At 36.9% G+C, this 23345-nt stretch overlaps 1 protein-coding gene across 1 annotated transcript in view; it reads right to left on the reverse strand.

The window, feature by feature from the left end:
* ZDHHC13 (zinc finger DHHC-type palmitoyltransferase 13) overlaps positions 1 to 22222 on the reverse strand; it is a 31716-nt gene extending 9494 nt beyond the window's left edge. The window contains exons 1-11 of the mRNA XM_070935123.1: positions 22143 to 22222; positions 17589 to 17731; positions 15975 to 16097; positions 14302 to 14379; positions 11435 to 11579; positions 10108 to 10172; positions 8413 to 8575; positions 7544 to 7669; positions 5353 to 5486; positions 2732 to 2827; positions 328 to 457 (exon numbers count right to left, since the gene is read on the reverse strand). Coding sequence (XP_070791224.1) covers positions 328 to 457; positions 2732 to 2827; positions 5353 to 5486; positions 7544 to 7669; positions 8413 to 8575; positions 10108 to 10172; positions 11435 to 11579; positions 14302 to 14379; positions 15975 to 16097; positions 17589 to 17731; positions 22143 to 22163 — 1224 coding nt within the window. The 5' untranslated portion in view covers positions 22164 to 22222. The remainder of the gene's footprint in view (positions 1 to 327; positions 458 to 2731; positions 2828 to 5352; positions 5487 to 7543; positions 7670 to 8412; positions 8576 to 10107; positions 10173 to 11434; positions 11580 to 14301; positions 14380 to 15974; positions 16098 to 17588; positions 17732 to 22142) is intronic.
* Positions 22223 to 23345: the final 1123 nt, after the last annotated feature.

Here is a 23345-nt window from a genome sequence, read left to right on the forward strand (position 1 = left end):
GTCAATGGGGAATCCTTTCCCACTTAATAACTGGGTTACTAATTTATCAATTGCAGTGATTGACTTAGGCAAGAAAGATCGTAAAATGGGGCAAAACCCACTTAACAAATATCTCACTTAACAACAGAAATTTCGGGCTCAATTGTGGTTGTGAGTTGGAGGACTACCTGTAACACTTTTCCAAATGTGTCTCATTCGCAACACTTGATGAATTTTGAGAAAAACATAGCAAATGTTCACATTTGCTGAGAAATATCGCTTTTCAATATCAATTGCTATATTGTAATTACTGGTACTTGAAAAGAACTGTTGAATGTATGAAAATACCTTTTTAATCTCTTCTTCTGTACTTGTAATAAATCCAGGATCAGTTCTGACAGTTTTGTAAAAATAATAGATAAGGCCCACCATGCCAAAAAAGAAAGGAAGCTGTGAAGTTATATCTGGAAAATGTGGCCTCCAGTTAAGGACTCTGTTTCCATAATTCACATATCAGAGTGCATAAACAGCCCTCCAAGCTATACTTCAAAGTTAAATAGCAATAACACCATGGCAGGAAGAGGCAATAAACAGATTCTAATGCATGTTTTAAAAAGCTTTTAAATTTACAAGAACCACATTAAGCACATTTTGTTACTCATTTGATCAAAAAACAGCAATCTGACTCAGCCAGGATGGTGTGCATGAGCAAAGCAAATAAACTATCTCAAAAATTAGGAATAGTACAATAAGGCACCAATAGATAATAGACAAAAGTTTTGTCACCCATCCTTGGAGAGAGGGGGGAAATATGATTATACAAGAAAATGAAGCGCATGTCAAGTATTCCAATTCCAGGCTCTTTAATGAAGGGGCCCTTGGGAGAATCTATCAAATCCAAAGTTGATGTATGACTAGAATATCTTAGTTTGAGACATAATTGTTCAGCCACAGGAAAACAAATCTTATTATTTTATATGTAATATTAAAAAAAGTCTGAAGAAAATGTGTTATCTAAAAGGTACCTATTTCCTTAGAACCCCTTTAGTTATTTATATAGTATGATTCAATTAATTTTTCAGAAGATACATAAAACCTACTATGATTAATAGCTTAGTCAGCTGGGTGGATATCAAACAATATAATAAATGTAATTTTGTAAAAGGATGTTTAAAAGTCATAAAGCAGAAGCCATGACTGAAAAATTACCAGATATCTTTCTCAAGAGCTAAGTAGATTTATGTGCCTTTGGCAGTTGGAATATGCCCAAATATTTCTCATGAATTAATTTATAAAAAAACCCTATTATCTCATTAAAAAGCATGCTATCTTCGGTGATTAATAATAAAATACTGTTTAACAGAATAGATTAAATCCACTTTAAAACAATAATTATTTTTATTCTATTCTATTTTTATTATTAAATGTGATTTTAAAAAACTGAATTGGATAAAGGGCCAAAAACTGTATAGTACAGAAGGTACAGAATTTCATATTGTTCATATTTTTCTATTTTACTAATTTAAATTGAAAATATAAATTGTTTTAATCTTAGTATTGTTTCATACTACATATTTTAATATGCTCATGTTATGTTGTACACCAGTGAATATTGTATAAAAATTGAGTAAATAAACAATACAGAAAGAGTTTAACTTACAAAACACAACTCTGCACCAAATTTGAAGACAACGAGAACATCTTGTTCTGAGGCCACACAGAAATCTCACCTTGAAAAGAAGCTTGATTATGCTATCCAGCAACTTCAGGGAAATGCGTCTTGAAGTTGAGAAGTACTGTAATGTTATTTGCTGTCTGCTAAAGGCTATTTTTTTTTAATTTATGCAGATAACATAGCACAGTGATCTGTGGTTCAAGTACCAGTTTTTTGGTTAATCTCTTTGCTACTGATAATCATCTACATTTTGTAATGTACATTTTTTAACCATGTATTGGCCATGGCTTTTCCCTCTCGTCAGTAGAAAAGGATACTGTCAAAAAGGTGGATGTATTTTCTAGATTTGTTGGTAGTAATCTAGAAAAATAATCAATACAAATAAGCGTTTTATCTTTCTTTACAATTTTACAGTACTGAATGAATCACACAGCCATGTTAATTCTGGGGCTAAAATATAGACTCAGATCCTAGAAGGAAACTTTCAATGGCCTCCAAACCGCCTCCAAGCTAGTAAAATGCTTTACCAACCAGTAAAACACCTTCCACACTCCATTTTAAAATTCAATGCACTTTTCTGTCTAGTGATTTCTTATTAGAGAAGTACTTTTAAAGCTGTAGTTTCTCAGTAGCCAGTTTAGCAATTACTGGGTGATGAGGAAGAGGAGGAGGAGGGAGATGCTGCAAAAGCTGTACAGTGGCAAAGGGAAAAGATTAGGATGGGGATATGACATGTAGTGGAGGATAATATTGATGGAAAAGGTGGCAGAGGCAGAATGGGAAAAGAATAATCAAGACACCACTAACAGCCAGCTAGGAAAGCAGAACAGGCACACCATTTTAAAAAGTCTACTTCTTTTTAGTTTATATAGATCATTGGCCATCAATAAAAATAATAACTTTTTTTTAGCAGTAACTCATTTTTTCTTAGCAAATACCTTAAACGTTTCATGGGAGCTTACAATATAATATTACAATTTATTTCCAGTGAATTGCCTTATAAAAATCAAGACACACATACATACATGTAAAGAAATTCCCCATTCTGTACTATTGTTTTAACAAAGGATATTAGGCAGGAAATAGATGAAACAGGTCCATGATATCCAAAAGATGGAACTAATCAAAAACGTTACTGGGAAATATTTTATTGTGTTGAATCCTATGAACAACCTAAATGGAACATTTAAAAGTATTTAGTTTATTTAGTACATTTATACCCATTTATCTTTGGCATATATAGGATATCACCTAATTTTAGAGCATAAGAAAAACCCTGTGAAGTAGGTTAAGCTGAGAAAGAGTTGCTGTCTAAATTTACCCACTATTAGACATAAACATGCCAAGTAACGTTTACGAATGTTCAGTACATGAACTTCTCTGATGAATTAAGTTTCTTTATCCAAACATATTTCTGTAATAGCTATAATATTGCATGTAAGAATTTGGAAAAAAAATACCTATGTTTACATAACTTCAAAAACCTTCTTGGTTTGTGACAAAATGAAAGTTAGAACACAAAGGAGAGAGAATACATAAACCCATTTATTTGCATGCAGGATTTTCTGGAACTACAATGGGTGCATGCACACTAGAAAGACATATCTGGTCACTATCGTAATATATTTACCCAATATGAAATAAATAGTTTCATAATTATAACATCTAAAATAGGGATTTCATACGTTTGGAAGTGATTTCTGTTTAGAAAACACAATGTATGAAAAGGATCTTGGACAGTGTCTTGGAAGCTAAACTGCTGCTAAGATGACTCAGGATAGAATGTTTTAACTAAGCAACTAGAGACAAGAACAGTTTTTTCCCAAAAGCCATCACTCTGCTAAACAAATAATTCCCTCAACACTGTCAAACTATTTACTAAGTCTGCACTACTATTAATCTTCTCATCGTTCCTATCGCCCATCTCCTTCCACTTATGACTGTATCACTGTAACTTTGTTGCTTGTATCCTTACGATTTATATTAATATTGTTTCCTGATTGCTTATTTGTACCCTATGACTATCATTAAGTGTTATACCTTATGATTCCTGATGAACATATCTTTTCTTTTATGTACATTGAGAGCATATGCACCAAGACAAATTCCTTGTGTGCCTAATCATACTTGGCCAATAAAAAATTCTATTCTAAGCATTTTCGTTGGAACCTTGAACATTGGTTATAAAAGGATGGTATTTTTTTTTACCTATTGTGATTTACTTTTTAATCACCAGAACATGGACTTGATGGAAAAGGAAGCAAGAGCTGGAAAAGGTTAAATTTCCCCTTTTAATTGAAAAGAAGCTTCCTGTCCTCAGAGGAAACTTGCCCTCATGTATTGACTTTAGCTGGTTGTGTTTTAACTTCTCCTTTATTTTACATTCCATTGTCACAACAAAAAGTTGTATTTGGAAGTCTGTTTGAAAATGGAAAAACATTATGTACCAGCACAATGAATTAACCTGCATGTTGACTCTTGAGGCTACGATCTTAATCTTCTTTCCCTCCTAAGCATCTTCTGTTGATCAGAAAGTGTATTATTTTAAGTCTAGCTATTGTTCTTGGTTACCAGAGATGAAACAGACAGGAAACAGATTTATAAGCCACAAGCATCTGGCAGAAATTTTAAGGACATTAAAATATTGTTGCTCATACTGTGCATGATGCCAATGAGGTAAATTGAAAATATAAGTTTCAGTCACTATGCCGAATCTTTTTTTGTGATTACAGCAGCATACAAAATTGATAAATAAATGAAGATTATGTGGCAACACTATGCCGTTTAGCTACAATTTCCCTCATGGACATCCATACCCACTGAACAGAGTGGGGTCAGTGTAAAAGGTTATAGCACTTTTAGTGACAAAATGTAGTGCAAAATCTGCATTTGCAAAATCAAATATTTTATAACATATTATAGAAGAATTTGCCCAACAAATTTCTATTAATAGTATATTTTCATTGTTAAGGGTGCTGTCAGTCACCCCTCCTCCTTGGAGAAGGTGTTGTCACATAGGGAGACAGCAGCATTTTGCTAGCTGTGAGAAGGCAATGCATTCTCCAACCATCCAGTAAATGAAGGGAAATACATCTTGTCTGCTTTCCTGTTTAGGGGAAACTAACTATTAGGTTTGTGCTTTTTCAGCTGGCCATTCTCTCTCCTTGCTTGTCTTCTTGTCTATTTTGTCTAGAGCTTCTGGAAGTTCTACATAGTTGAGACCCTAAGGTGCCCACTCTGACAAGTGAGTGGGGGGGAGAGGTGGAATTTTGACAGGTTTTCAGTTCTCTGTTGCATAAAGGCTTAAACATGACATTGGCACTTGCCTTGTCCATGTTCTGTCCTGTCAGGTTTTTCAGTCAGTCCTCCTCCATTTCCTGGGTCATTCTCCTAATTTAGCTTGTGGCTCTCCTGAAGGTGGTTTCCTGCTGGCATGTTGATTAGCTGGTATATAGCTGCCAAGGAGATGCTTTTGTGTGGAAGAAACTAAAGGAAAACTACTGCTTCCCCAAGAAGAATGTATATAAGACTGAAGGGAAGATGTTTCCTCCATGGGACAGGATAAAAACGTTAAGCTCAGTCTTCAAGCTAAAAGTAGAATTAATTCTATCCTTCCCTTTTGATTTCATCTCCAGGAACCAAGAAAAGAATATACTACATGTTACATAAATAAATTTAAGAAAACTAGATATGCTTACCTTCCAAAGAAAGACAGAGTAATCAACATGAACATCAGCAAGGTTCCTTTCAACAGCCATGAGTCAGAATTTAAGGTTGCTACATATCCTACTGTCCATATCAATAGCAATGATGAGCCAAACATTAGCAAGAACTAAATAAAGCAAAATGAAAAAAAAAAAAAACTTCATTAGAAAATGAGAAAAATTGAGCAAAAATAAAGTATGTGGAAGAGGGTTCCCTCAGATCTCTCAGACTTACATAGAAGCCTCTTATATAAATCTGAAAACTAATTTCTGCTAAATGTGATATTTCACTTTGGCTCTGTCGCAGAATTAACTGCTGTCCTCTTTCCATATTATTACTATTATTGTTAGTCACGCAGTCAGCTAGATGTTTAGACTGGATTTGGCTGCACCTATTGACTCCTTCCTTAGGAAATGGAATAAGCACATGTTGTTTGATGGTATTGACACAGGATGTAAGCTGTTCTAAATAAAGTTGTCTTTGCAATTGACTGATAGTGATTTTGTCAAAGTCAGTGATATTCAAGTGTTGCTCCAGATCAGGGGTATCAAACTCAAGGTGTCATGTTGTTGTCACATGATTTATCACAACTTTCCCCCCTTTTGCTAAACCGGGGGTAGGCGTGGTCAGCACATGATGCATCCAGCCCACGGGCCACGAATTTGACACCCCTGCTCCAGATGTTTTGGGATTGCATCTGGAGCACTACTTGAACACCTTCGGCACTGACAAAAACAGAATAAGATAATTATTATTAAAGTTTTAAAAACATGCAAAATATAATGTAATCAATTTCTTAAGACCTGCAAATATTTAACGAATGTATGTAACAAAGCTTGTTAAATTATTTTGTTATTTCCTTGATCTAGTTCCTAAATACCTTAAAACACATCTCCCTATCTATTTTAAACATAAGTACATATTTTTTTAAAAAATCTGGAATGAAAAAGGGTCAGGCAAAAGCACCAGCTGAGTAGTAGTATGTATAATGTCAAATGAAATAGAAACAGAGCAGGCTGGTTTTGCAGCAAAATAAATAGAGTTAAGGATGTATTTCTTATTTTTTCGTTGTTACTACCAAAAGGGAATGAATGGAGTTGCTGCTTCAAGGGATTTAGAATAGAATAACAGAGTTGGAAGGAACCTTGGAGGTCTTTTACTCCAACCCTTTGCTTAGGCAGGAAACCCTATACCACTTCAGACCAATGGTTATCCAACATCTTAAAAATTTCCAGTGGAAATTTTTCCAGTTGGAGCATTCACAACTTCTGCATGCAAGTTGTTCCACTGATAAATTGTTCTGTCAGGAAATTTCTCCTTAGTTCTAAGTTGCTTCTCTCCTTGATTAGTTTCTACCCATTGCTTCTTGTTCTACCCTCAGGTGCTTTGGAGAATAGTTTGACTGCCTCTTCTTTGTGGCAACCCCTGAGATATTGGAACACTGCTATCATGACACCCATAGTCCTTCTTTTCATTTAACTAGACATACCCAGTTCCTGCAACCATTCTTCATATGTTTTAGCCTCCAGTCCCCTAATCATCTTTGTTGCTTTTCTCTGCACTCTTTCTAGAGTCTCAACATCTTTTTTACATCGTGGCGACCAAAACTGAATGCAGTATTCCAAGTGCAGCCTTACCAAGGCATTATAAAGTGGTATTAACACTTCACGTAATCTTGATTCTATCCCTCTGTTTATGCAGCCCAGAACTGTGTTGGGTTTTTTGGCAGCTGCTGTACAGTGCTGGCTCATATCTAAATGGTTGTCCACTAGGACTCCAAGATCCCTCTCACAGTTACTACTATTGAGCAAGGTACCACATATACTGTACCTGTGCATTTTGTTTTTCTTGCATAAATGTAGAACCTTACTTTTTTCACTGTTGAATTAAGTGAAACCTTTCCATAGCAGTTTTGGATATATTGACTATCAATTCCTTATACTCCACACAAACTCTTTTCCTCATCTGCCTTTATTCTTTGCTTTCCTCATTTATATTCTGCCACTTATTCTTTAATGGTGACTCTACCAAGAGATTCCAAAACTATTTTTTTGTGAATTGCTACCATTTCTATCTGAAATATCTTTTTTGGTTTTAGTTAAAACTTATTATGGTCAATAATATACTCAACATCAATTCTTATCTAGAAAATTTCATTTCATTATTTGTTTCAGTTTACGATACCTCATTTTTTTCCAGAAACCTCAAAAACACTGATGTTCTTCTAATTTGAATTTTTTCTTCTTCACGAAGTATGTGAATAATTATGCGGTTTTTAGTTTGAAGAGCAAGGTCAAGTGGTCTTTGTCCCTTAGGCAAAAACAACATTATTTTAAAAAACAGTATGAAATACAAAACATATCTTTGGGCTGCTTTATTTTAAAATCCTACCTTATTACTATGAAACCTGAAAAAGCACAATAATGTTGCATATATATTTCACATTCAGAAGCCTACAGCAATGTTTAAAATCTGCAGTAGGTAGAAGATTCATAAATAAAATGCTTATATTTAAATGACAAAATGATGAGCTATTATAATATAATCACCTTTTACATACAATCATAGCTTCCCAAATTAAAATTAGATTGTATATTCTAGTAATTAAAGATTAACAGCAATACAAACTATATTTTTAAAGCATATTTATTCTGAAGGTCTTAAAACTATCCTGATTTAATTAAACAATTTAAAAATGGAATTTTAGCATGAACTAAAAGTACTATTAACTGCTGGCAGCCAGACTACTCTGTAGACCAGGGATCCCCAACCCCCTGAGGTGTGGAAACAAGTAAAGCTCCATCTGCAGGATGCAGGCAGCGCATGAAATCATGCGCCCTCATGTCCCGGAAAAATCTCTCTCCACAGAACCGGTCCCTGATATCCAAAAGGTTGGGGGACACTGCTGTAGACTTTGCAATGAAAACTAAGGTTATGAACATAATACCCATAATACTCCTTCCTCCTATTTCCCTCCCAACAACAACCCTTTTGATATTACCTAAAATTCTGATACCCAGAAGGATCTTTTAATAATGAAAATGGAATAATACCTTGACATTTTTGATATCCAGACTGGATCCAGCTTCTAGCAGTACATCTACAGCATTAACATTTCCTGCTATAATAGCCCAATGCAAAGCAGTGTTCTTTTCTATATTGTCCACAGCGTTGACAGATGGATTAAACTTTACTAGAAACTGAGTAGGTTCCCGCCTTCATGTAAATAAAAATGTACAAGTTAGAACAGCAAAGATATTCAACTTTTAATAAGATAACATTTGGATAATTTATTTCCATATTGTAATAGCAAACCTGCCATATTGATACTTAAGACAAAATACAAGAGTAATAATTGCATATTTATATGTTGCAAGAACTATAAAATGTATCGGGATATGAATGAGAAAATGCATATTAAAGAATGTTGCAAAATGAGGAGATGAAGAATTTGTATAAGGAGGAAAAGAAAGTTAAAAGAATGTGATGAAAGAGAACAAGGAATGGGTAAGATTTAAAGAGCATGGAAAATGCAGAGCAATGTTGATGAAAATTTTAAAAAAATGTGTTATAAGTGGGTGAAAAGAGTTAAACAAGTCTTTCAGTAGAATGAATGGAATTAAAAATAAAAGGGCTAAAATTATTTGGAATGAAATTGAAACGAGGAGAAACATTTGAAATCCATACAGCAATAACAGCAATGTATCAAAGAGCAGAACTGAAATAAATACCATACATGCTAACATCCAAAAAACAGAACAAAACCCATGAAGGAAATGAAACAATAAATGTTGTGAGAATGCTGAATAATGTTAAGACTACAGATGTAAATAGAGCAATTGAAGAAATGTTAAAATATAGGTGTGGTTTGTTTGTGGAATAATTTACAACTTGTTTAACATGCATATTAAGATTGTATCTGTCTCTAATGACTGAAAAAATGTTGTTATTGTTCATTATAAAAAAGAAAAGGGAAAAAAGCAAGAATAAATGCACAGTTACTTACAGGGCTTAGTTAAGTGTACCAGGGAAGATATTTGGCAGAATTCTGATTGCAAAGGTACAAGAGGTGATAATGAATACAACCTGGAAAATGAAATCCTGCCAGGGAGAAAGCAGGCCAGATTTTGCTCTGCAGCTGGTTATTGAGAATATATGAATATAAGAAAGTTAGTACAGTTTACATTTATAGACTATGGAGAATGGTATGATGATGTAAAGAGGCTTGAATTATGGATTGTGTTGGGTGAATGTGGAGTTAAAGGCTGATTGTGGTATGAGGTAACAAAAGTATTTGGATGGAAACAAAGCGTGTATGAAATAGCTAGAGTCCTTAGCAAATAGTTCAACAAAGTAGTCCAATATCGTAATATTCTAAGATGTGGTAGGGGAAATTTTTCTACACTGTAAACTTTATCTTACAAAGATGTTTCCAAAACTCTAAATTTTATCCAAAAAATATGAAAACTAAATAAGAAAAAAAGAAGAATTATTTGAATTAACCTATCAAAATGATTTCCTTTGCAATGCAGAAGTTAGCGTGGAATAAAGATAAATTCTTTCCTCAATGTCATATTGTTGTAGCTCTGTTATGTATTTTATAAAAGTTTTATTTCAGGGATTTTACAGCTGAGGAAACTGTTTTGGTAACAAACAATGTAACTTGTTTTGCTTTCATGAAAGAACAGCAATCTTCTGCATATCCTTTAGAAATTCTCACTGAATCGAGCATCGCAATCATTACTCACCCAATTACTTTGTGGGCTGACAGCATAAGAGGGGTATATCCATTGTGGTCAGTAATATCTACACTCTAAATATGAGAAAATATTAACATTTCAGGAAATGGAATAAACTAGCAACCAGCAACTGAAGCCATAAACGGATGCAAATGCAATGAATTCAATTAATGTTCTGGGTTTCATGACTAATCCATAATTTAGTAGTACTTTCATATGGCCCAGGTGCCTTCCAGTTTATTTTAATAATGGTCCATAGGCCTCTACGACCATAACATAGAACTTTGCAGCATTTTAAACAATCAACTTTTAAAAGTATTTTTCAGTATTACAATACTGGCTGACATCCCAATATCCCAATATGAATCTGCCTATAAGATCCTTGACAGAGATCTTCCTGAGGAGCCTGTCCCCTAAGGCAGGGGTCCCAAACCCCTGGGCCAAGGACCCGTATTCTGTGCCTATTAGGAACCGGGATGCACAGCTGGAAGTGAGCGGTGGGACCGGGTGCCTGGTGCCAAAAAGATTGGGGACTGCTGCCCTAAGGAGTTCAGTAAGATCACAGGAGAGATTTCTTAATGCTAGCGTTCCTCTTGTGGAATAGTTTCTCCCTGAATATTCAGATCACCACCTTTCTAATGCATCTCTGAATAGAAGTGAACACCTGGTTCTAAAGGTATTAGAAATACTAGGATCTGCTCTTGCTCAAAGGTGCCATTAAAAGTAGTCTTCAACTTACAACCATTTGTTTAGTGACCGTTTGAAGTTACGGTGACACTAAAAAGTGAGAGTTTTTCATAGTTAATAACAGCTGTAGCATCCCCATGGTCACATGATCAAAATTTAAAGTGCTTAGCGACTATAATGTACTTATGAGTATGGTAGTATCCCAGGGTCACATGATCACATGATTTTACAAACATCTGACAAGCAAAGTCAATGGGGAAGTCAGATTCACTTAACAACCATGTTGCTGATTTAAAAACCTGCACTGATTCACTTAACACTTAACAACTGTGGCAAGAAAGGTCATAAAATGGAGCAAAGCTCAACTGTCTTTGCTTAGCAAAGAAAATGTTAGGCTCAAATGGATGGAAGTCAAGGACTACCTGTACCGCTGACACTCTATTCTGTTTGTTCTGTTTCTTTTCATTCTTATTTTTGGAGTATGCCAATAACAGCCATTTGGAGTGGAAATTCTTAAGTAACTAAATATGCAAGAAATATTTGAACCTGTGCAGTTATAAAATGTAATGTTCATGGAAGTTAAAGTATTAGCACATAAGTATTAATGCCTGCTACATGATTAATTACATCATTGCATAAAGTCACATACCTGACCCTTTGATATGAGGTAAGCTATGATAGGCATGTGTTGAAAAAGAACAGCTAAATGCAGGCTGCTGTATCCTTCTCCATCAATAAGAGTTGGATCTGCTCCACATTTTAACAACAATATGACCACAGATAAATGCCCTTGCCTAGAAAGAGAGAGTGCTTTTAATTTTAAAACATTTTCTTATAAAGACACAACAATATTATAATATTATTTCTAATTAAAAAGAAACACTAATACATGTCCACAAGGGGGCTTTAAATTTTAGAATTTACATTTAAATTTCAGAGTGAGAATGAAAGTTAACAAAAGCAAATATATCTTAATAATGGAACGATGGCAACCAGAGTATGTTTGAGCTACTTTACAACAATTAAATATAGTGTGAAAATAATTTCTTTTTTAAAAATTAAGAAAAAAAGGAAAGTAATGTTATGGAACAAACACATAAGAAATTGTTTCAGCTCTAAATTTGTGATTGTTTTTTAAGTGTCAGCCTAAAACTAGTAATAGCCAAGTCAAATCCCAGCTTTATATAAAAATAGGAGGGTGTGTGAAACAAAAAATGTTGTTCTGTTGTTCATTAGAAATTCATTCCAGCCATTCTGAGTAAGATCCAGATGAAGGTGGATCATATCTGGTTGAGACAAAGCTGGAGGTGTCTTAAGTGACAAATAGTGGAACACACAGGACCTCACAACTTCCCCTACATTCTTTGCATTAACCCACTCCCATCCTAAATATGAGTCAGTGCCAAGCATCTGAATTTTGATCACATAACCTTGAGATGGTGCAACAGTCGTAAGTGTTAAAAATGGTCATAAGTCACTTTTTTTAGTGCCATTGTAACTTCGAAAGTTCACTAAATGAACTGTTGTAAGTCAAGGACTATTTGCACAGTAAGTTACACATAAAGCCTGAGAAATCAATTTAACTGAATACTGGTAGTCCTCACTTAAAAATCATTTGTTCAGCAACCATTTTATCTTACAATAGTAGTGAATCGGTAGTTATGACCAGTCTTAAAAGTTCCAGCCTTTGCAGTACCCCACATTCCTGTGATTAAAATTTGGGCACTTACAAACCTATCCACACAAACTTCAAATCCACCCATGCATCTATCAGCCCCATCTCTGCCCTTCTGGCTGCCCTCCACTCCGCCACAGAACCTGCTGCCCCCTGCCACCTCCAACCCATTGTCTTATTATTCCTGCTACTGGCCCATGATCCAGGAGCTGGGCAAGGGTGCAGCATGCAGCGAGCACAGGTGATGCATCCAGCTGTGGAGGAGGCAGCAAGTGGTGGTGGGGTGGCAGAATTGGACAAAGTGGAATGATGAGGGCAGGTTTCAGCAAGAACTAAGGTGAGCCTAGTACTGGCAGAGGCCCTGTGCTTGCTCTTGATCCAGTTTTCCTCCTGCAAAGTCTTGCAAAGGGCCACCAGCTTCCAGCACGCTGAAGTCCACAAACAGATTTTTCCAATAAAGGAGAATATTTGTAGCTCAGGGTTGAAATGAGGGGTCCTTGGTGCTTTCTGAGCTTGCTTGTTTTCTTGCAGAAGTTTCATTAACCTAACTAGGTAACATCATCAGTGCTAGTAGGGAGTGGCTTTTGTTCTCAGTTTTCTAATGGCTTGGCTTGGCTCTATTCCATTCCCACCATATCACTTCTCTTCCCAATCTAGTTCCAGTAGGGAAGGTTTTCCTGATTGAACTACTGTACTCCAATTGATACGTTAGAATCTGTATTTGGATAGCACACATGCATACATGAAAAAAACCAAGTTTGTTAAGAGTAAAAACCCATTCTTTAAGAGGAAGTGCCCTGCTTGCTAAATATTCCTGATCTCTTTAACATCCCTCTGTAAACAAAAAGAAGCATGGGCCAAAAGCATATTGGACCCTATGCTCTGGAATGCCTTGCCTTACAAGTGCCTTCCATATTAAATTTCCACAAATTGGTAAAAATCATTTTCTTTAAACAGACATTCAGGGTGAAGGATCCTTGGTGCTCCCTGAGCTTGGTTGTTAGTTTGCTAGCGCTGATGATCTTACGTTACAGTGATTTTATGTAATGAAACATCTGCAAGAAAACAAACAAACTCAGAGAGCACCAAGGACCCCTCACAGATTTTCCAGGCATGTGTCTGGTGCGTGCTCTGAAGCGCATATTAAAAGTTGTCCTGGAAACCTGCCTTGCAGGATTCAATGAAGAATGCAGTCAAGTCCAGCATCAACAGAACGTATCCTCAGACTCCCTATTTGTTCTTGACGCAGTCTTCCTCCAGCAATAGCGGGAGGAAGAGGGCAAAGGTTACTTGCGGGTGGTGAGGATTGGCAGGTAAGGGCAAGGGCAAGCGAAGCCTAACGACTGGTCTAACAACAGAACAGTCCTATCTCACAACTGCAACTGGATCTACTGGAACTGCTGTTGCTAAGCGGTTGATGTTTTGCCTAACAACTGCTTTGCTTAACGATAGAAATTCTGGTCCCAATTAGGGTCATTAAGCAAAGACCATCTGTAGTTGGTATGAAAGACAGGAACATGGGAAAATGTTTGGCTTGCAAGATAGCAGCATGAAACTTCTCAGAGCATTGACGAGGTTTTCCTGATGTTCATTTCTTCTTCTGACAGTCTTCTTAACAACTGAGTGCCTTTTATTTCCCAGCCCCGTTTTTTTTATGTTAAAGTACAAAACTCTAGATTGACCTAAAATCCCATTTAAGCAAATTTTTGACGGTGAGATGAAAGATGCAAGTTTAAAGTCACTCTCACATAATCAAAACTTCAGTTTGCCCTAATGTTATCACAATAGCATACAGTTGACTGTAATTATTTAAATAATCAAAATAAAGATTTGCTTCATACCTAATTGCCCAATGAAGTGGAGTTGAATTTAAATCTCCTCCTAGTTGATCTACTACTGCACCTTTGGAGATAAAATACCTGTGTGATAACAAAAGAAAGTTGTTTTACAAATACATGATGAATTTAGTGTATATAAACAGAGAAATGGAGAGAAACTGCACTGTTAACATTTAAGGAAAGCCTTTTACATAAGACATATACAGATAATCTTTGCCTACTGTCTATTTTGTTTAGTAACTGTATGAAGTTATGACAATGCAACCAATCCTTGCGTTTACAACCATCGCACTGTTCTGCAGTCACAGGATTGCCATTTGCATGCTTCCCAACTGGCTTGCAACAAGCAGAGTTAATGGAGAATCTGGAAATTAAATTCCAGATTCAATTAAATCTTAAAATCATAAGTTGCACTCACATGATTTTGTCTTTAGTGACTATGGAGTTGTCAGTCCCAACTGTGGTCACTAAATGAGGATTACCTGTATACTAAGTTTGATTGAAAGTTTCTTCTGAAAGTGGATTTTTCTCTGACTTTTTTATGCACAATATTTTTAGAAATGAAATGGTTTAATATTTGATAGTATAGTATACTTTTCTATAACAGAGTTTTGTCAGCTGTGTAATCAAAATCCCTTTATTATTAAATATGTATGCATATCATAGAGAAATATTAGAAAATCACAAAATAATTTTGACAAATCTATTAAAACGGTAGTCTTAATAGATAATACAGTTGGCACTCAACTGCTTCAAAACTCATCGAATTTGATTCTCAACTCATTTTGATGTGGAAATGTTGTCCCAGTACTCATTGTTTGTTTGATACTTGATGCATTGCACTGGAAGAAGAGGATGGCCATGCAGAATGGACTGGAAATCAGCCATGTTGGGAAGTGGCCGACATAGGAAAAGGGACAGACAGAATGTCAGGCTTGGAAGCCATCTTTTCCATTGGGCCTTCAGGCCTGCCATATTTCTTCCTGTGGTAAACTGGGAGGGGGGATTGTATGGAGCAGAGGTGATATATAGTCATAACAACATTCCTTTCTCACACCTGGAGGGGTGTGACTGGGAGGCATCCTCAGTTAGGACAATGCTTTGATTGGACCATGTGATGGATATGTGGGTGCTGGGCAGGGACTTGAACTTTCTTTTGGATAGGGAAAACCTGGAAGCTTTCAGATTTGGGTTTTCCCAGATATGCCAATATGATATCTCTAATAAAATGGAACTTTGAGGAACTTCAAGCTTCGGAGTCTTCTTTCTTTGGGGGTGTTACTTGGAACCCTGACATAGAAAGTTCTTCCCAGCCTAAACAAAGGGTCATGTAAGTCATGTGGTTTGTTTGGTACTTGTCATTTTTAGTACTCATCGCACCTCCCATAACCAATTAATGACAAGTACTGAGGTACCACCATCCTACCAGTTGTTACCCAAGGACCCATCCAGCTTGGGTTCTCCCAGCTACAATTTTCAATGAGATAAGGGACTGACTTCTCTGCCTCCATTTCAATTCTGCCCACCCATCTCTGCCCAACTACCTGCTGCCATTCGCCCTGCTGTTACATTGACTGCAATGTACACCATTACTGTACTTCTTTGCCTCTGTTTCTATACTAGTCAAGCCTTCTTTTGCTCATAAAGTCTGATAAATTCATCTATTGACAACTTACTTTACAAGATCCAACTTATTATTGATTGCTGCCCAATGAAGAAGGGTCACATTTTCTTTGTCTGGCTGCCTTACATCATATCCTGCTTCTACCAATTCTCGACATCGCTCTAACAGACCATATCTGAAATAAAAACATGAATTTAGATGGTTATAAAAAACTCTGGATGTTTATGTCTCTACTATTACACTGGTTGGAATGTAGTTTAAGATGGTGTCGTGACAGGATATTATATGTATTATTTTTTATAATAGGTTGAGGTTTAGCATAATTATTTCTCACAACAAAATTAGCTTGGTGTAATGATTAAAGGCACTGGAATACAAACTAAAGGACAATGAATCTGACCCTTTCCTTACGCATGAAATGAGCTAAATTATTTTGCAATGGTAAACCACTTCCAAAAAAAGGTGGCAAAGAAAATTTCATGTAGTGTCCACATACTTGTCCATTTAGTGTCAGGAATCAAAACTGACTCAAAAATAAACAAAACTGACAAAAATAAACAAAAGATCCTCATAGACATCCCAACCTAAAAATGCTTGAGACGTTGTATTGAATAGTGACATAATACATGTTGCTTGGTTATTTTAAAAAATATTAAAACTAAAGGAAGCAAGAATCAATATTCCAAAACTCAAAAGTTGAGAACAATATTCTGACATTCAGAATTTTCAAAAATTCATCAGTAAGTTTAAGACACAATGTGATTTTAGTTTTGCCTTAGTGCATCTTGTAAAACAATAATTAGGCTATTCTGTGTTATTCTGTGTTAGAGCTATTAATTTCAAGAAATTCAGCCATAAGTTCAGCAAAATGTAAGTTTCAGAAGTACATTAAAATTTGTTAACAGAACACTCCAGATTTTCTGAAATGAGGCTGCACATTTGTATCTAGCAATTGACACTAATTATTAGTCATTACCATTATGCTAAATCTATGAAATAGTTTCCTGCTTTATATTTAAGAGGTGGTAGAACCTGTCTGACCTTATTTGCACTTGGAAGATAATCAAGGCCACATCTGGTTAGTAACTGGATAGAAGAACACCAGAAAAAAACAGGCTTATAAGGTGAAGTGTGGGGGGAAATGTTCCTAGAAAGGAAATTATTATGTCTGTATAATTTTGCCAAGAAAATTACATGGATAGGTCCATGAAATCACACTGAGCTCTAGTTAAAAGAGACTTCTGCTATTTTCTTATTTGTACCTTTAAATGACTTTAGTATTCAACTACTCAGCTAACTATTCATTTACATTTCATGAAAGTTCTACATGCTTCTCTCTCTACGTAGAAAAGATTGGCATTAGCTTCTTGTTAATCTAATTTCTAATTAGCTAACCAATTTTTTTCAAAAAACTGAAATAAAAATATATTGATCTTATTTTTAACATGTTTAAATGAAAGTTTTTAAAAACATTATACACTTTGCCATTTCAAATCATGGTAAACATATTATTATACAAACTACATCTGTACAAAAACTTCCTCATGGTTTACAACCGCAATGGAAGGATATGCACACACTTTCCTATAAAATATATTTTGGCTAATATTTGATTTCTTTTTATAATTGTGGTATAAGAATAAATGTGGTTATTCAAGAAACCTACTGGGCTGCTTTGACAATGTCAAAATTACTGTAATCCTCCACAAAAGGCAGCATCTCATGCTCTTTTGATAGATCTTTATCTTCATACGAACTAAGCCAAGTGTGGCCATGATGACGAAAGGATCCATGGCTGTGACTTTGACACTGTAAATTAAAATGAATAAATTAATACATTTCTTGATCAAAAATTTAGGCCAGTACAATCGTATTCTTCCAAGTAATTAGGAAACTGCTTTTTTGTACTTTGGGACATGTCATTTTGTTATTAAATGCCAACCATAAATCAAAAAGAGAAAAACATATCACAAAGAAAACTCCACATTCGATTAAGTTCTAACAGAATATGCTTATTTGCCCTTTTACAGCAATCCTGGGAAAAGATGTGAACAAAGCGTAGGGGGAGGCACAAAAGCATACACACACAGTTCCGAACCAGTAGCGAAGGTAAGTGGAACCCACTACTGCACCAAAGCAACAATGATTTTGCAACTGCAAAACAACCACCACCAGATCCCATGCTGGTTTGCTAACAACGGAACTAATTTTCAGCATCTACAAATAGGAACTTGCTCAACTAGGTAGGAGGAAACTGAATTGAAATCAGTCAGACTGTCCTTTGAATGGTGCTGTAGGGAACTTAAATAAATTAATTACTCTTGGTGTGCACCTGCCTTGGGATGAAACATGTAAGTGACAATTGCATGATATTAGGTCCCAACCAAAGTGAGCAATTTAGTCTTGTTTGATGCATTTATTCAGTGGTATTCAAGATGTGATGTTGAGCATCTTAATTATTCTTTACATCAGGTGGCTATACTTTATTAGATAGTTACTGGACATGACAAACTGGTGCCTTGAGAGCATCTCAAATAATGTTTAGGGCAGGGATATGACTGACAATTTTAAAAAAAGCTTTTACTAAATAACTTTTCCCTTCTCCTATTAGGTAAATCTTATAACTAAAAAAGATTATTTTGCACATCTCCATGAGAGGCATAGGGGCCAATTTCCTACTTTGCTGCTTAGTTTAATACCAGGATATTTTCATATCAAAGTGCGAGCCATTCTTTTCCATAGAAACACTTTTGTTTCGAAGATGTTTTCGTGTTCAAAGATACCTCTGCAGACTTGGATGATACTGTAACATCATATGTCAGTTTTTGTGAAGATCTATGTGTGCCATCCAGAAACCTGAGAATATACAGTAACAATAAACCTTGGTTCACAGCTAAACGTAAGCAGCTACATCGTACCAAAGAGGAAGCCTACAGAAAAGGTGATAGAATCCTGTACAATCTGGCCAGAAATGTATTAACAAGAGAGATCAAAGCAGCAAAAAGAAGCTACTCTGAAAAGATAAAGAATCAGTTCTCAACAAATGAACCAGCAAACATATGGAAAACTCTTAAAAATATTATCGGTTACAGCAAACCTCCATCACATGCTGAAGGAAATCAACAACTGGCAGATGACCTGAATGTGTTTTACTGTAGGTTTGAGAGAAAACTACTACCACCCATCTCCATAATGCCCATCACAGACATACCAACATAAGCCAAGCCTCCTACAACCTACACTATCTCATTGGGCCTGCCTCTGGTGATTACAGAGAATGAGGTGCAAGGTCTATTTCATAGATGAAAGCTAGGAAAAGCACCAGGCCCAGACAAGATAACTCCTTCTTGTGCTAAAACCTTGTGCTGACCAACTGGCCCCCATCTTCACCCGCATCTTTAATAAATCTCTAGAGATGTGCTAGAGATGTTCCTTCTTGCTTCAAATGCTCTACTATCATCCCAGTGCCAAAAAAACCCTCCATCAAGGAGCTGAACGACTTCAGACCAGTTGCTCTGACATCTGTTGTTATGAAGGCCTTTGAAAGGCTAGTGCTGGCCCACCTGAAAACCATCACGGATCCGCTGTTAGACCTCTTACAATTTGCCTACCGAGCAAATAGATCGACAGATAATGCTGTTAATATGACTCTGTACTATATCCTACAACATCTTGAATTTCCAAAGACCTACGTAAGGGTCCTCTCTGTAGACTTCAGCTCACCATTCAATACCATCATTCCAGATATTTTTTTAACTAAACTAAATCAGCTAGCTGTACCTGACCATACTTGTAAATGGATCATAAGCTTCCTAACAGACAGGAAGCAGCTGGTAAAGCTAGGCAAAATCACATCTGATACCTGTACAATTAGCACAGGAGCTCCCAAGGCTGTGCTCTCTCCACTTCTCTTCTCTCTATATATCTATGATGGCATCTCAAAAGATCCCTCTGTTAAAATATTGAAGTTTGCAGATGATACAACAGTGATTGGTTTCATTCGAGACAACAATGGATCTGCATACAGACGGGAGGTTGAACAACTAGCATTATGGTGCAACCAGAACAATCTTGAACTAAATAAATTCAAAACTGTAGAAATGGTGGTAGATTTTAGGAGAAACCCTCCTATACTACCACCTCTTACAATACTAGACAATACAGTATCAACAGTAGAGACCTTCAAATTTCTAGCTTCTATCATATCTCAAGACTTAAAATGGACACCCAACATCAAAAACATCATCAAAAAAGCACAACGAAGAATGTTCTTTCTGCGCCAACTCAGAAAGCTCAACTGCCCAAAGAGCTGCTGATACAGTTCTACAGAGGAATTATTGAGTCTGTCATCTGCACCTCTATAACTGTCTGGTTTGGCTCTGCAATCAAACAAGACAGACACAGACTTCAACGGATAGTTAGAACTGCAGAAAAAATAATTGCTACCAACCTGCCTTCCATTGAGGACCTGTACACTGCATGAGTCAAAAAGAGAGCTGTGAAAATATCTACAGACCTCTTGCATCCTGGACATAAATTGTTTCAACTTCTACCCTCAAAACGACGCTATAGGGCTTTGCATACCAGAACAAGAAGACACAAGGACAGTTTTTTCCTGAATGCCATCACTCTGCTAAACAACTAATTCCCACAACACTGTCAAATTAACTACTAAGACTGTATTACTATTCTTCTCATCCTTACTAGTACCTGTCTCTTCCCATTTATGGCTATATCCTTGTTGCTTGTATCTTTACAACTTGTATTGTTTTTATTGTTTCCTAGAATTATTTGATTGCTTATTAGTATCCTATGACTATCCTTAAGTGTTGTATCTTATGATTCTTGACGAATATATTTTATTTTTTCTTTATGTACACTGAGAGCATATGCACCAAAGACAAATTCTTTGTGTGTCCAATCACACTTGGCCAATAAAAGAATTCTTTTTAAAAAACTATTTTATTCTATTGTGGAGACCTGGTCTTTAAAAACAATTCCTTGCTATCTGTGCTAGCAAAAAATCATTCATGAAGATAGTTTTTGGAAACAGTAAGAAATACTATTAAGTTAAATAATTTTCATTTTTAAAAGATAAGGCTACCCTTCATAGTTGTATTTGACATATTCCCAATCATGGCAGGAAGAAATAATCTTTTAAAACATTAAAATATTCATTGTTTAAAAGACATACACGATATCATGTTCAACTAAATATTTGTTTTATGATTCCACTATGGTAATCAAAAGATCTAGTAGACTTAGCAGGGTCTTCAGGTCTCAATAAGTGTACATAGAAAACATTTGTGCTGAAAACCCACCAATGATTTCTGTCTACGTGATGCTGGCTTTTCTACCTGCTGATATTCTGTCAAATCCTGTAAATATCTGAAGACAGGAAAACTGAACCCCAGCTCTCCCTGTGGAGGCATATCGGTAGTCTGGACCCCTCATCAAGTTGAGTTTGGGACTGCATGTACAGTAGGAAGTCTTTTTTTCTGAGATCCCCAAAGGTGACTTTTCAAAAGGCAACTTGGACTTGCTTTTGTTTTTGCTTGAAGATGTTTTACTTCTCATCGCTTAAGTCTTCCAGTTGCCTTTTGAAAACGTTTCTTTTGGGACAACCATCACCTGGATGACTGAGAATCTCCACAGACATCTTTTCTGAGATGTTTGTGCTGGAGACGGGGCAATCAAGCAGAATTTCATTTATCACAGAGTCACTGTGATAACTTCTCCAGAGGCAAGTGACATCCCAAAGAAGCTTCTCCTACATGAACCCGAGCCCACGGGAGATGATGATAGACGATGGAGAAGAAGAAGAAGAAGAAGAAGAAGAAGAAGAAGAAGAAGAAGAAGAAGAAGAAGAAGAAGAAGAAGAAGAAGAAGAAGAAGAAGAAGAAGAAGAAGAAGGGGGGGTGGGGGGAGGAATAACAAAGTTGTGCCCTTCTGCCTCTACTAGCTATAGCTGCCCACCCTGAGTATCCTTCTACTACAAAATAAAGCTGGGAAAGTGCCATGAGATGATCAACTCAGTGGCCAAACTCGACTTTGCGAAGGGGGGGGGGGAACCGCGTTCAACCGTCGGCCCCAAACTCCTCCGAGGATCACGTGGGAACCAGCGGAACTGAATCGCAGCAAAGACCCTGCCTGCCTGCTTGCTTTTTAGGCCTCTTCTCGGGCTCTCCTTCATCTCGCTTTCCGGCTATTTGCTGCTTACCTCGCGGCCAGCGCCCTCCATGGTCAGCGGTCCAGAGTCGCCGCTCTCGCCTGGCGATCCCAGGAGTTTCCTGGTCCGTCTTCCTGGTTACCGCCGAAACACACACCCCCAGGCCCGGCCCCTCGAAAGAGAAAAGGAGGAGCTCCGATCACGCCCACAGGAGCCAGGAGTCCCAACCGGGCCTCTGGCGGCCTGGTGGCGGCTTGTAGTCGGTGGGCCGGGGCGACAGCCCTTCTCCGCGCCCCTCCTTCCACGGAACCGTTTCCAGAGCTTTCGGATCAATGTTGGCAGAGGATGAACATTGCAGTGTAAATAATACTCGGCTTCCCTCAGAGCGGGAAGGAGACTCGTCACTGTAACGAACTTTTTAAAATAGCAATAAAAGAGGAAGGGCTTAGTAAGACCACACCTAGAGTAGTGCATCCAGTTTTGGTCACCACACTATAAAAAAAGATGTTGAGACTTTAGAAAAAGTGCAGAGAAGAACAATCGGGATGGTTAGAGGACTGGAGACTAAAACATATGAAGAAGGGTTACATGAATTGAGCTAGTCTAGTGAAGGGAAGGACCAGGGGAGACATGATAGCCATCCTCCAATACTTGAGGGGCTGCCACAGAGAGGAGGGGGTCAAGCTCTTTTCCAAGGCACCTGAAGGCCAGACAAGGAATAATGGATGGAAACTGGCCAAGGAGAGATTCAACCTAGAAATGAGGAGGAACTTTCTGACAATGAGAACAATCAACCAATGGAACAGCTTGCCTTCAGAAGTTGTAGGAGCTTCATCACTTGAGACTTTCAAGAAAAGATTGGACTGCCATTTGTCAGAAATGGTGTAGGGTTTCCTGCTTGAGCCAGAGGTGGGGGTGTTGGACTAGATGACCTATAAGGTCCCTTCCAACTCTGTTAATCTGTTATATCTCTTACATCTTCTCTGACTTCCATGTGCTCAGGAGGTCATTGAGATGAAAGGGATGTAGGTAGACTTTGACTTACAACAGTTCATTTAGTGACTGTTCAAAGTTACAAGGGCCCTGGGGAAAGTGACTTAAGGTCCTTTTCCACAGTCAGGACCTTTGCAGCATCCCCATAATCACGTGACCAAAATTCTGATGCTTGGCAACAGATTCATATTTATGACCATTGCTGTGTCCCAAGATCATGTGATCACCTTTTGTGACCTGACAAGCAAAGTCAATGGGGAA

This window comes from Pituophis catenifer, unplaced genomic scaffold (genome assembly GCF_029215685.1).
Source record: "Pituophis catenifer annectens isolate HBS135680 unplaced genomic scaffold, rPitCat1.0.hap2 SCAF_1, whole genome shotgun sequence".
Classification (NCBI taxonomy): Eukaryota; Metazoa; Chordata; class Lepidosauria; order Squamata; family Colubridae; genus Pituophis; species Pituophis catenifer.